The following is a 13,668-nucleotide window of genomic DNA, read 5'->3' as shown; positions in this document are numbered from 1 at the left end:
TTCCCCCTCCCAAACTATTATGGTTTGTATTTGGAATGTCCCCCAAAGTCTTGTGTTGAAAGCATGATCCCCAATGCACCAAGGTTCAGAGGTGGAGCTGTTAGGGGGTGATTAGATCATAGGGGCCTTGACTTCATCCACGAATTGACCCAATACTGGCTGAATGGATTATGGGGAGGTGGGACCTATTTGGAAGAAGTAGGCCACTGAGGCAAATCGTAGATGGATTTATCTTGTCCCCAGTCCCTCCTGCACCTCCATTTCCCATCTACCACAAGCTAAGCAGGTTTCCTGTACCATACCTTTCCACCATGATGTTCTGCCTCACTTCAGGCCTCAAGCAGTGGTGTTGGTCTGAATCTTTTCCTGCTCTGTGTTGTTCTTGTCAGGTATTTTGATCGCAGAGATGAAAACCTGACTAACACAAGCCCTGCCCCTGAACATCTGCTAAAGCTGGATGTCCAGCCCTCTGCTGGCCTATATGAACCACCAAGCTCCCTGAATGCAAGACATGTGGCTTTTCCTTTTCTCACAATGCAGGAAAATGGGAGGTACAGGGGCCTTTACAGCTCCCGATTGTATCTCTTACCGATGCTTTTTATCATGTTTTTGAGGTATGTAAAAAGGAAAGCAATTTGTTCATTCATTAAACAATATGAGTGAGGTGAACAGAGCATGGACACCTGAATTAGAGGCTCCAGTTCAAATCCCAGCCTCACCACTTACCAGCTCAAGAACCAGAGACAAGTGACTTACCCTTTCTGTGCCTCAGTTTCCTCATCTCTAAATGAGATGATTGATAGCAGTAGTAGCTTGCTCATACATGTGTTAAAAAAGATCAAGTGATCTAACGCACTTGTAGGGCTTAGAACAGTTCCCACACTTACAAAGATACAGCCAGTTTAGCACAACAGTGAAGAGACCAACCTGGGCCCAAATCTCACCCCTGCTATGTACAAGTTCCCTGATCTTAAGTGGGTCACTTAACCTAAGCCTCAGTTTCCTCATTTACAAAATGTAAAGATTAAATACCTATCCCATAGAGTTGCAAGAATTAAAGTTCCATAAGGCATTATCAATTTTCATTCACAAATATTGAAATTAACAAGCTCTGTTAAGGAAATAAGCACATTTTAATGTATAGAGAAGAATACTTTTTTGTATGTATCAATTTTAAATACTACAGTCAAAATTCCAATATACTGCTCTGCCACTTCACCAAATGATCTGTTTTCTTCCACATTTTATAACCGAGTGGGAAGCTATCAGCTTCCACAGAATTAAATGTTGCTGAATGAATTAATGACTCACATCATTAAGTAACTTTATTTTTGAACCAGCTAATTTGAACCACAAGCAAAACATGTTAGAAGAGTCCAACTATTATGAATTCAACATAAGCATTTTTATTCAGTTGGGACTTCTTAGCAGAAACCATATTTCAACAGGTTTATATGTTCTTTCTTAAATTAGGGACCAAACAGTGGGGGCAGTGGGGTTGTTTGTTTGTTTTTATGATGACAGAATTTTTATTTGCAAAATAAAAAGTGTTAACAAACAATAAAACAAATCCATTACTGTGTGCCATATGATACATTTCGGAATGAACAATTAAACAGTGTGTTTTAAGTGTTTCACTCTAATTTCCAAACAGCAAAGCAAGTTACAGAAAAGGTGGTTTTCCTCATGAGAATAATGTTGTAATAAATGACTAATTATTTTATTGGTTTCTGCTCAACTGTCATCTGACAGCTCCTCAGATGCCCTGTAGGAGCTGTAGGTATCAAATGCATCTTTTTGTCCCCAGCACCAAGCATGGTGATCATCACAACAATCAATAAATACTCATTGACTATAGCTAGTGAGACGACTAGGAGGAGATGACAGGTACATGCATGGAGCCCAGAACAACAGCAAGACGAGATTTCAAAGGGATGATTAAACCAGGCACTTATCTCCTAAAGAGCTGCCCAGAAAGTCCACAAGAACTGAGCTTATTGCAAGAATCCTGGAGAGACCATCAAAAATAAAGAACAGAGGAAAATAAGCATTAAGAAAAGACACAATAAAGGACAGGAGTTAGTATTTGCACAGAGAAATGTCTAGAATCCTAGGCACAAAGCATTCAGGGTCTTATGTTCCTCTGACAGGGTGGCAGCTTCAGAGGTTATTTCTCTTTTTGCTCAGCTGTATTTTCTACTTTTCCCACAATGGGCATATTATTTCTGTATCAATTTATTGTTCTCTGTGAGCTGGGATCCAACCTCTGAAAGTTTTTTCCTTTCCATAACCTGCATTGGCCACTTCTGAAAAGGGGTTGTGCTCTGCAGAATACACAATTTCTTCAACTGAGTAGCTTTGTTGTCCCTCTTTCTTCCCAAAGGAAGAAAGAGGTCTAGAATTCTGTTTATACATTTCCAATAGTTTCAGTCCTTTTAATACAGGATGGTGGTACTTTTGCTAATACAAAGCTCTTGGGGAAAATTGAGGGGTATTATTTTGGTCAACTCTATATATTAAAAGTTGTGTGACAATTTTTTTAACTTTATTTTATTTACTTATGTGGTGCTAAGGATTGAATCCAGTGCCTCACACATGCTAGGCAGGTACTCTACCACTGAGCCACAACCCTAGCCCCTGTGACAATGTTTAATCAAGAACTTTGAGTTCTTTGGCTATATTAGGTTTTTATGGTACTACACATTCAAAGCTTTCTGGAAGTCCAGTCTACCTTAATTATTTCAGATTTCTTATCTAACAGCACGACGGCTGTGGCCTTGATGTGGTTCTCTCTAGCCCAAGTTTATCTCTCTCCTTCGGAACTTTGCTGAAGCTGCAAAAAAGGAACCCCAATATTCTGATATTTTTTTCCTATTGTTTACTCTAACACGTCATTTCGTTGGCATGAGGTTGGTGTCTCCGAAGACAATAGACAACAGTTTGATCAAATATTTTACCATGGTGTAACAAAGTTATCTACTTTCCAAATTGAAATATTTAGAACCTTACTATCTGCTATCCCTCCTCCTCTGTTCAGCCAATAATGGGCTTGGGGGGGTGGTATTTTAGTAAGGTACAATCAGATACCAGGTTCTGTATCCATCATAATTCTTAGAAACAACAAAATTAACACCTGCAAGATTAAGCAGAAAAGAAGTGGATTAAAGGATATTGTGTAACTCATAGGTTCCCCCCAGAAGACTAAGAACCAGTCATGGAGGCTGCACAGGGTAGACTCCTGCAGACTGTGCCAGGCACAGCACCGCAAATCACCACCATGTCTACTGCCACCCAAACTGCCTCCATCAAGCCACAGGGATTTTTACTTACTTTTTACAGCATTTAGTGTTGTTTGCCAGAATATTCCTTCCACTTACTAAAAAATTACTAGTTTATAAATGTTGATGCTTTATCAAAATTGTTTTCTTTATTTATTAAGATAATTAGACTTGCTTTTTTAAATCTCTTATTGTTTAATTTTCTAAAATAAAAGCAACATATAGTATACTTGAAGTAAACCCTACAGAGTCATAATGTATAATCATTTTAGAGACTTCTGAACTAAGTTTGCCACTTTTTAAAGAATTTCAGAACTTATGTTCACTAGTGACAGGGGGCCCATAATTCTCAGTAATGGCTATATTAACATTACATATATCGAACTCCTGAGCAAAGAAAATTACTAATTAAAAGAGTTTATATGTCCATAAAAGAAGCAGTTCATTGAGAAAACAGCAAGCTTAAGTGTGAATGCACCAAAAAAATGTAGCTTCATAAATCAAAAATGGATAGAGCAGAAAAGAGAAAGAGACAAATCCACTTTGTAGTTAGACATTTTAGCAACAAGACACACGATACAAGGAAAGAAAAATACAACCTAGTATCCCTCATGAACACAGATTCTCAACAAAATAGTAGCAAAGCAAACCTACAGGGTTACCTGGGAAAGCAAGGCTGTTTCAATATTTGGGAATCAATCAATGCAACCCTCCATGAATATGCCCACAGAAGAAAAGGCAAGTGATCATATCACAAGGCAGTTAAATCATTCTGAATTTTAACAAAATTCAAATCCATTCATAATAAAAATTTCCAGCAGCCTAGGAATAAAAGGGAATCTTCTCAATATGATAGAGCTGATCTATGAGATTTCTATAAATAAATCATACAGTGAATGAAAGATTGAATACTTTATCCCAAAATTGAGAAAAGACAAGTATAACTACTATTTTGGGGGGTGGGGGAGTGTACTGAGAATTGAACACAAGTTCTTAGCCACTAAACCACATCCCCAGCCCTTTTTTTATATTTTATTTTGAGATAGGGTCTCACTGAGTCTTGCTTAAGTCCTCTCTAAGTTGCAAAGGCTGGCTTTGAACTCACAATCCTCCAACCTCAGAGCCACTGGGATTACAGGTGTGTGCTACTGTACCCAGCAGTATATCCACTCTTAAGACACTCATTCAATATTTCTGGAATTCTAGCTGGGGCAATAAGTCAAAAGGCAATAAAATTTATAGAGATGAAAAAGGAAAAATTAACACTTATATTCAAGGTAAGATGATTTTTCATGAACAAATTCTAAAAGACATCTTTTTTGAAAAACTAAATTGTCAAGTTTCAAAAGGTCACAAGATATGAGATGACCCATGAAAGTAAGTCCTATTTCTATACAACAACAATGAAGATTTAAACATAGGCTTTAGTACTTTTTATGCACAGCCTGTCAGGAGCACCATTCTGTTCTTACCAACTAGGTGGATTTGTGCAAATTACCTTGAACCTTGGCTTCTCCTCTAGAAAACGGAGCTAAAAACATGATTCTCAGTGAGATAAATAGGAATAGGAACACCATAAATGTGAAGAGCCCTCCCAAATGCCTCATTTTTCCCCCAGTACTCTATCCTACCTCAATGTTACACTTAGCTCCTGTTATCTTGTACAGAAGAAAGAATTTGTTAAAAAAAGACAAAATCCAGTCTGGCCCCTGCACTAATCTGATTAACTTCAAACTTGTGAACTATGTTCAAAGTGTCAACTAAAAAGGGGACAAGGATGGTGGTCAAGGACAGGAAGTAAGAGAAACAGGAAGTTCCTGGATCATCATATAAATATTCTGGTCAAAACTCCCCTTAAGGAATGTGGTCATTAATCTGGGCCCACTGCCACCATGTACACAGGAGGACAGGGACATCTCATGCCCTCAAGATCAGTGGGCATAGACACCCTTCATCAGCACAGAGAAGTTGGAAAGAGGCTGAAGATTCTTCCTAAGAAAATGGTGAAATAAAGACTGATAGTAGGTTCAAGAGTCCTAGTTCATTTCATAAAAACTTTATCTGGAGCCTGTGCACACCTATGATTCTAGCTATTGGGAAGGCTGAGGAGGCAGGCTTGAGCCTAGGAGTTCAAGGCCAACCTGAGCAACATAAGGAGACACCATCCTTTAAAACAGAATTTTTCCTTTGACCACAACAGATCATATTTCAAATATATATGAAAGCCTCACCAGGTATAGGCACAGTATTCAGTCCTGAGGCCTCGGAACTGCTCTTCTGGGTGCAGCCTCTGCAGATGTGCAGAGTAAGAAGTCAGAGAAAGCAGAAGACAGCATGCGCTTACCTCCAAAGAAAAGAACTGTCCTTATTTAAAGACCAAGTTCTACTAAACCAAACCTTAAGAATAGCAGAAATCATTGTAAGAAAGAAAATTAATGCACACAAATTTTAGGAGCTAACATCCTGGTGTTTCTTCAGAGCAGGTAAGTTGTGGAGTTCCACATTCTCTTTAGACACAGGGAGCACCTGAGATCCCACAGACAGGAAACATGGAGAAGATAAATCCAAAGATTCATGCATCAGGTATACACCAAAGTTCACCTGTGAACAAAACAGGGACAAGAAAGGCTAGGTTGTTTTAGTGGTTAAATCAACTTTATAAATAATAATCCTTACAATAAAATTAGATCTCTAGAAACACACTGGGCCAAGTTACTTGGTAGGTTCTACCTGTTACATAATAGAATACAATGAACATGAGGATAATCCTAATTCCAGACCTCAAAGGTTCTCTTTCCAAGGTGTCCTCTACCTACAGTCACCCCACATGGCTTTCTAGCTAGGTGATTCTTTTTGCATTTCTCATACATCCTGTGCTTCCTGCAGAAGCATCTTTTATCTGCCCTTAGCCTCTGACCTCTGCCAGGCTGATTTCCTCTGTTCCATAATGCAAAAGTCATTTGGGAATCAAAATGGCCAATTCTGCACTTTTCCTTGAGAATTAAAAATTATAAATTAAGCTCTCTGAGTTCCCTCAAAATATAGATGGAAGGTCCAAAATGAAAAATTATGTAAATCTGCCTAAGGTTCACCATCAATGAAAGTGAGCCAGTAAGAACCCTTAGGAGAACATGATATACCCCCAGATCTGTTAGTTCCTGCGTAACCTCTGTGGATGCTTTTGTTCTCAGGCTGCAGGCTTGGGAATTAACTAAATCTCAAGTTCATTCCTTAAGACTTATGCTCATGTGGGTAAAGAGTACACAATCCCCTCTGTACTCTCTTGGCAACTTTCTATCTTAAAGTATTCTAAAATTTAAAAAATAAAAGATTTGTGCAACAATGCTGAGAAACAGTACTCCTGTATACCAGAGACTTTGGGCCCACCCATCCCTTCTGTAGGTACCTCTGTGTGCACTATATCCCCAGTGGATGTAGCCTTCATCAACTGGGCAGATGTCTTGGTATAGCACTCAAGTGCAATACCTCTGCAGACCACATCTATATAGACACTTGTATAAGACAAAAACTGTGGAACATAACCCTGCTTTTTTTAATTTCTATTAAAAATCTATTAGAGATTGAACCCAGGGCTTCACATCTGCTAAGCAAGTGCTCCACCACTAAGCTGCATCCCCAGCCCTAAAACCCTGCTTTTGAATGAACACAGTACAGAACATTTAACCATGAACTACCCTACCACCTTAGTGTTAGAAATTGATTAAATGTTTGCATTATTTCCGTTAATTTTCTCGAATTCTTTTATGCTTCATGATCGCTTCCTTGGCTCCCTGGAATTCTTCACCAAGAAAGAGTCTCAAAAGAAAATATGAGACTGAAAACAAATGTTCCTAAGAATGAACATGTTAGCTCAACTTTTATAACCTGGAATCTATAACAACAACAGTTAATCATTTTAACCTTCAAGAAGATAAACTGGCAGGAATACATATATATATATATATATATATATATATATATATAGTAAACTTTACTGAATCTATGTATTACTCTATTCACAGTAAGGCATTTGACTCTCCATGAGATCACTACAGTGAAGAAAAGAATAATTGGGACAAAAGAAATAACCTTATTTATTTTGATGCTCTCTATGTCCTCGACAAAATTTGCAAACATAAAAATACGTATTTTTTTTAAAAAAAGAGGAACCAATGTAAAGGAAAATAAGATGGAGCCACAGACAAGGTCAGGACCTTAAAACTAGCACACCAGCCTTGGAATGTGCAGCAAATTCTCCACTGGTAAAAGTAACTTGGCATTATTATAAATATAGTTCTGGTGTCAATCATGCACCAAGATTTTTAAACAGGGTATTATGTTTTGCAGTCATGCCTACCTTTCTCTCACGACTCTCAGAAAGTTTTTGGAAAACATTTTGATTTCGTTGCCCAGTTTTCTGGTCGATGCAAATCATCTGGCATCTGTGACAAGGCCCCAGAACCTGCCAGGTGAGATGGGGAAAGACAGAGTTGCCATGAAAGTAACCAGACCATCACACTTTGCAAGGAGAAATCATACAGATTGAACTTGCAATCCTCCTGCCTAAGTACAGAGCCCCAAAGTGGCACTTCCTCCAAATGCCTGCTTGTTAACCCAAAAGCTACTTCTTTAGCACTGAAAAGAAAAAGACCAGTGTAGCAGTGGGGGTGTAACTCAGTGGCCTAGCATGCAGGAGGCCCTGGGTCCAAATCCCAGGACTGTGGGAGAGGAAAAAAAACAAAAAGCAAGGACTTAAAGAAGAGTGCCTGGTCTGGGAGATCAGGAAGGAAAGAAGGAAAGCACTCAGTGATGAGAAAAACAAATTGGGAGAAGAGAAACCCCCAGAGGGTAAGCATTGGGCCACTGAGGGAAAGCCATCAGAAACAACCTTCATGTGCTTATGTCCTTCACCCAGAAACTTCATGTCTAGGAATTTGACCTAAGAAAGGAACCAGAAGTGCAAACACAGTGTTAAATGTGAGGATTTGCCCTCATATCATTGATAGTAGGGAAAACTTGATAACATCATAAATGGCCATAGTAGAGAAGAATGGTGACGCAGACTATGCTGCATAGATGTGACCTATATTAAAAATTAATGTATAAAGTTTTTTAAGTATAATGGGGAAATATTTGTTTTATAAGTGAAGTAAACAGGAAATGTAAAGGAAAATAAGATGGAGCCTGGGCCTGGCCAGCCTCCCTGGGCCTGGCACCTGGAGAAGGGATGCCAAGGTCCAGTAGAGCCCACCAGCCCCAGGCCCAGGCCTCAGCTACCGCCCAATAGACAATATCTTGGGTAAAAATCCTGTCACTTTGTTCATTTATTATTCATTTATTATTATTTTTATTAGAGTATTTTGTGGGATTTTTTTTTTTTTTGGTTTTGGTTTTTTGTTTGTTTGTTTGTTCGTTGGTTGGTTGATACCAGAGATTGAACCCAGAACCCAGAGGTGCTTAACCACTGAGCCATATCCCCAGCCCTTTATATATTTTATTTAGAGACAAGGTCTCATTAATTTGCTTAGAGCTTCACTAAGTTGCTGAGGCTAGCTTTGAACTTGCAATCCTCCTGCCTCAGCCTCCCAAGCCACTAGGATTACAGGTGTGTGCCACCACGCCCAGCTTAGAGTGAATTTTTTAAAGTGTGTGTGTATACTTATGTACATACATCCATACATCACACAAAAACACATGAAACGTAATACCACACTGCCTAACACAGGTCATACTGCAGTAGAACATCTACATTCGGTGGCCTGCCATGATCTTTTACTGCTTTGATAGCAAGAAAATCCCCCACAAATGTTAATATTTAAAAAGGAAGTTTACAATTTAACTGTAGTGAGATATTTCTTTGATTGCACACATAAAAGATGCAAAGGTATTCATTTACTGCTTGTTGGGTTTATGTTTATGTTTCTGTTTTTTTGAGACAGGATCTTGCTATGCTGCCCAGATGGACCATGAACACCTGAGTTCAAATGATCCTCCTGTCTCAGCCTCCCAGGTAGCTGGGACCACAGAAGCACATCACCCAGCCCAGCTACTGGATTTTTTTATAACCATTCCTCCTCTGCTCGCTCATGGGCACTAAAATTAGAAGCACTTGCCTACTCTGGAAGTGTCTTGGCCTGTTCTTATCAATCACATTCTGGTCAGTGGGCATTAAACTAGTGGAGAAATAACTTCTCTGTGGTACCAAAGTCAAGATGCCCAGGCCACTCAAACAAGGTGTACTCTACTGGACCTCTGTCCCACAGCTTGCCCTTGGTGCTCAGCAGACCCACCATCTCTCCAAACCTCATCTCCACATCCAGCAGCTTAGCTGGCTTTGACAAAGATTCCGGACACTGTTTCTGAGATGCCAAGCCCAGGCCTGGCACTCGATCATGCTCAACAGTGGAAACTATCACTGCTATAGACGAGGATCCCTGAGATGGAACAGGAGCCAGAACTGCCCTCAGCTAGGAAATGTCAGACTCCCTGGACCTGGCACCTGGGGAAGGGACATCAAGACCCAGTAGAGCCCACCAGCCCCAGGTCTAGACCTCAGTACCCCCCAATAGACAACATCCTGGGTACAAATCCTGTCACTTTGTTCTAAAGACCCTCTTAAAGCAGTTTCTCAAAGTAGCAGAAGGAGAAAAACTTTCCCTCTTCAAGTACAGATCCAAAGAAAATAATTTTCTTAGGATGTTGTCCTCTTAGGTCTTTTCTCTGGTACTCAATTGGTATTTTTAAAACTTGTGCATATAAACTCATTGAAAATTAAGTCAAAGAATCCAGAAGCTTGAAGGAAGAAAAGAGAAAACACTTCTCAGGGTCTCCCCTTCCCATCCTCAGGACAAACACTGTTTAGGGACTATGGCTCATCCAAGATCCTGGCACAAAACTGCATACAACCACACATCTGCAGTGTGTGGACACACCCTGACATCTGAGAAGCCACTTAGGTCTCTTTCCAATTATTCCACAATGCACAATGGACATCCTTCCACACCAGGGCAGGAAGAACCACCTCATCCTCGGGTTTTGCAATTTTCACCATGGATGACCTGGCATTCCCGTGGGCTGATAAACTTAGCTCTTCTCCTTTGGAGCCACATAAATATTCTCAATAATTTTGCAGCAGAGGTTTTAATCCACACAATTCTCTTTTTTGTTGGGATTTGTTTAAGGATCCACTTCCCAAAGTAAGATGATAAAGTCAACAGTGTAAAAGTATTTATGACTAATGATATCTGGTAAAAAAAAAAAATTGCTTTCTAAAAGAGATGTGCCAGTCTCAGAGCAACTGCTTCAACACAGAGTATTATCATCAATAAATACCTTCCATGGGCTGGGGTTGCGGCTCAGTGGCAGAGCGCTCGCCTAGCATGTATGAGGCCCTGGGTTAGATCCTCAGCACCACACATAGATAAATAAATAAATAAAGGTATTATATCCATCAAAAACTAAAACAAATAAACAAACAAAAAACTTCCAAAGACCTTCTAAAAGACACAGTGTTAACTATAATTATTTAATGATTGTCCATGATTCCATTTATGAATCTGTCGTAATTGGCTTAACCAACTTCCTTATGGATACTTAGGATATTCCCAAATTTTTCAAAATCACAATATTACTTCAATAAGTAATCTGGTAATATGTCTTTGCACACTTGTATGAGTTTTTTTTAAATAATTTCTAGCAGTAACATCATTGAGCCAAAGGGCAGGCAAATCTTAGCCTTATTAGTTGCTGTTTATTCAGAACAGCGACCTACAGACAACAAAGCATGAGGAGAGGTCATCTCAGAAAGGTTCCTTGACTAATGAGTTTTCCTTGTATTTATGTCTCAGGTACCTGTTCCAGGTGAGTTCCTGATAGTGCTCCACTCTAGTTTAGTTTTCTCTCTTCTTCTTCTTCTTTCTTTTCTTCCTTTCATCCTCCCTCCCTCTCTCATATAGCCAATAAGAAATATTTAGTGCCTACTTTGTGCCAGGCAGGGTATTCAAGAGCAGGCATCTTTAAAACAGCAGAGACCCCATGATGGGAAACAAGGAAGAGTAGAGGAGGTCAGGATGGAGGGACGAGGAGAAACGGCAGGAGGGCCGGAGCCAGAGACAGGTCTGTAGGACAGAATCTGAGAAAGAAAAAAGATAGCTTTATGAATGGTGGAAGGTCAGCTGCCAAGACAAGAGGAAGATTGAGAGTTAAGTGAATAAATGAGATCCCTGGGACCTTTTGTTATATCATGTAATTTACCCCCTCCCCTGTCCCAGATCTGGAATTTTTTAATGAACACTAAACATTTAGTGCTTTTCTGGATGGTCAGGTGATGGTCCCTTTCAGTGCAGAGCCTGCATGCAAGGGAGCCATATTAAAGCCAGTTTATGCCACTGGCTAATACACTACTATTATTAAACCAATTTCCTTCCCCTCTGCAGAGCAGAGTGCATTCTCTGCAGATGCGATATCCTTCTGACCCTAGTTATTTCTTATCTTTCCTGTCCATTCCATCAACAATTACGTCTTGGGTGCTAATCAGGCCAGGACCATTCTAGGTCTAAGAGGTATAGCAGGGAACAAAACAGTTTTGGTCTCCACCTTCATATGCTCTGGAAGGATGAGATGAGCAGGTACCATGCAGAGTGTGTGGATCAGGGCCATCCTTTCCAAGGAGGTACTCTCTGACCTGGGACCATGGAGCCACATGCCAGGCAGAAGGGACAGCAAAGACAAGGTGCAGAGGCAAGTGGGTTATTTTGTTTAGGGGATGGAGAAAGAGGTTTAATATCAGAGACACAGAGCAGAAGGGGTGATGGGCTTAGAGGACAGTAGGGTCAGATCTCACGGGGACTTATCAGCATGTGAAGTACAGATTTTAACCTAAGACTCTTCTTCTCTTTCTCATGTTTTTGAAACCCAAAGATTTGAGGAGCTCAGAGCCTGGGGAGAGATGGCATCAGTGGTTTTCCCTCTGCATGCAATCTCCTCCCCAGCTGCCAGAGAGGACAGAGTCAGAGCACATGGAGGAGATGGAGTGAACATGGTCATCGAGGGATCACCAGGCTTCTGGGTCCCCCTCCACGTGCTCCAGATGGCAGAAACCCAAGTTTCAGGAGCATGAGTTCTTACAGACAAACATTCTAAGAAAACAGAGTTTAAGCCTAGATGTGATGATGACATAGAGACCGCACCAAGCCCTCTGATGGTCTAGGGGCACATTCTCTGTTCCTTATCTGAAACTGACCACTGCACACTCATAAGAAGTAAAGGTTAGACCATTCTAAGAGGCATCCCAAAATGCTGAGGTCCTTCCGCTGAGATTCTTTGAGTAAGAAACAAGGATTTCCACCTGTCACCACCCAGGTATGGGGTTGAGGTCAATCGCCACTGGCAACCCTTGAGGAAAGATGTTAGAACTTCCTGGAACTTACCTGGAATCTCAAGGGACCAATTGAGATCTCACCCCATTTCTCTTCTTCAAAAGCCCTTGTTCCATTGGTAATGATATTGGCACGGAAACGCGAGATGAGATCTTTCATCGGGAATAATTCCTTCTTTCCATTCTCATCACTGTTTTAGACATACCAAAAAGGGTGAGTGGAGGGAGGGTGGCAGATGATTGCACTGTTGTAATAATTCAGCATGCCTGCCACCCAATGCCTGACTTTATCAACTCTACTCCAGCCTGAGAGAATAAGGCCAAGAGACACTCATGTGCTAAGGACACATCAGCAACCCCTTTGAGATATAGTCTCACCTCCAGGGAGCAGCCCACAAAGGCAGACCTAGTTGAAGAGATGAAGGACTTTGGAAATCATATGAACAAAGTTCCAATTAATAAATTGGTTAAGAAAACACCAATTCTACAAAGTGGGACAAGATATTCAAACAGCTGTCAATGGGATTAATTGACAAAAGCACCAAGACCACACACTCTTTTGGATATTAAAACATCATAAAGAAACATAGAGGGAGTTTCTTGACTTTCACCCAATCTGCAATTTTAATCAGCCTTTGCTATTTTTTTCATTCTTGTTTTGAATTTTTGTTTATTACCACAAAATGGTGCTCTGAACCTCTATGCATCCCTCACCCCCACGCAGAGAAATGCACTGAAAATAAGTCTTAACATTTCCCCAGCAAAAGAACATACTCGGTATGATCCCATTACATTAGGTCTAAAAGCAGGTAAAACTATCTAAAGTAAAAAAGTTAAAAAAAGAGGTGACCCTCAGTGGGGTTGACTAAGAGGAACATAAGGGAAGTTTCTGGGCTATGTCCTCTATTTGATCTGGGCATGGATTATATGGATGCAGCCATTTGTAAAAATCCATTGAGCTCTGTATTTATGGTTTTTGCACTCTGTGTACTTCTGTTTTGTTTTGTTTTGTTT

The 13,668-nt window shown here is 40.2% G+C and overlaps 1 protein-coding gene across 1 annotated transcript in view; it reads right to left on the bottom strand.

Annotated features, from left to right (window-relative positions):
* Positions 1–1,383: 1,383 nt before the first annotated feature.
* Positions 1,384–13,668, bottom strand: part of Mocos (molybdenum cofactor sulfurase) — a 53,272-nt gene continuing 40,987 nt past the window's right edge. Inside the window, exons 14-16 of the mRNA XM_046428452.2 lie at positions 12,707–12,845; positions 7,636–7,740; positions 1,384–5,879 (exon numbers count right to left, since the gene is read on the bottom strand). Of these exons, the coding sequence (XP_046284408.1) occupies positions 5,727–5,879; positions 7,636–7,740; positions 12,707–12,845 (397 nt within the window). The 3' untranslated portion in view covers positions 1,384–5,726. The remainder of the gene's footprint in view (positions 5,880–7,635; positions 7,741–12,706; positions 12,846–13,668) is intronic.

This window comes from Marmota monax, unplaced genomic scaffold, assembly GCF_021218885.2.
Source record: "Marmota monax isolate L192 unplaced genomic scaffold, Marmota_monax_Labrador192_F-V1.1 WCK01_AAM20220418_F8-fsc00031, whole genome shotgun sequence".
NCBI lineage: Eukaryota > Metazoa > Chordata > Mammalia > Rodentia > Sciuridae > Marmota > Marmota monax.
The sequence above is the reverse complement of the archived record's forward strand: the minus strand, read 5'-3'. Positions and strand labels throughout refer to the sequence as shown.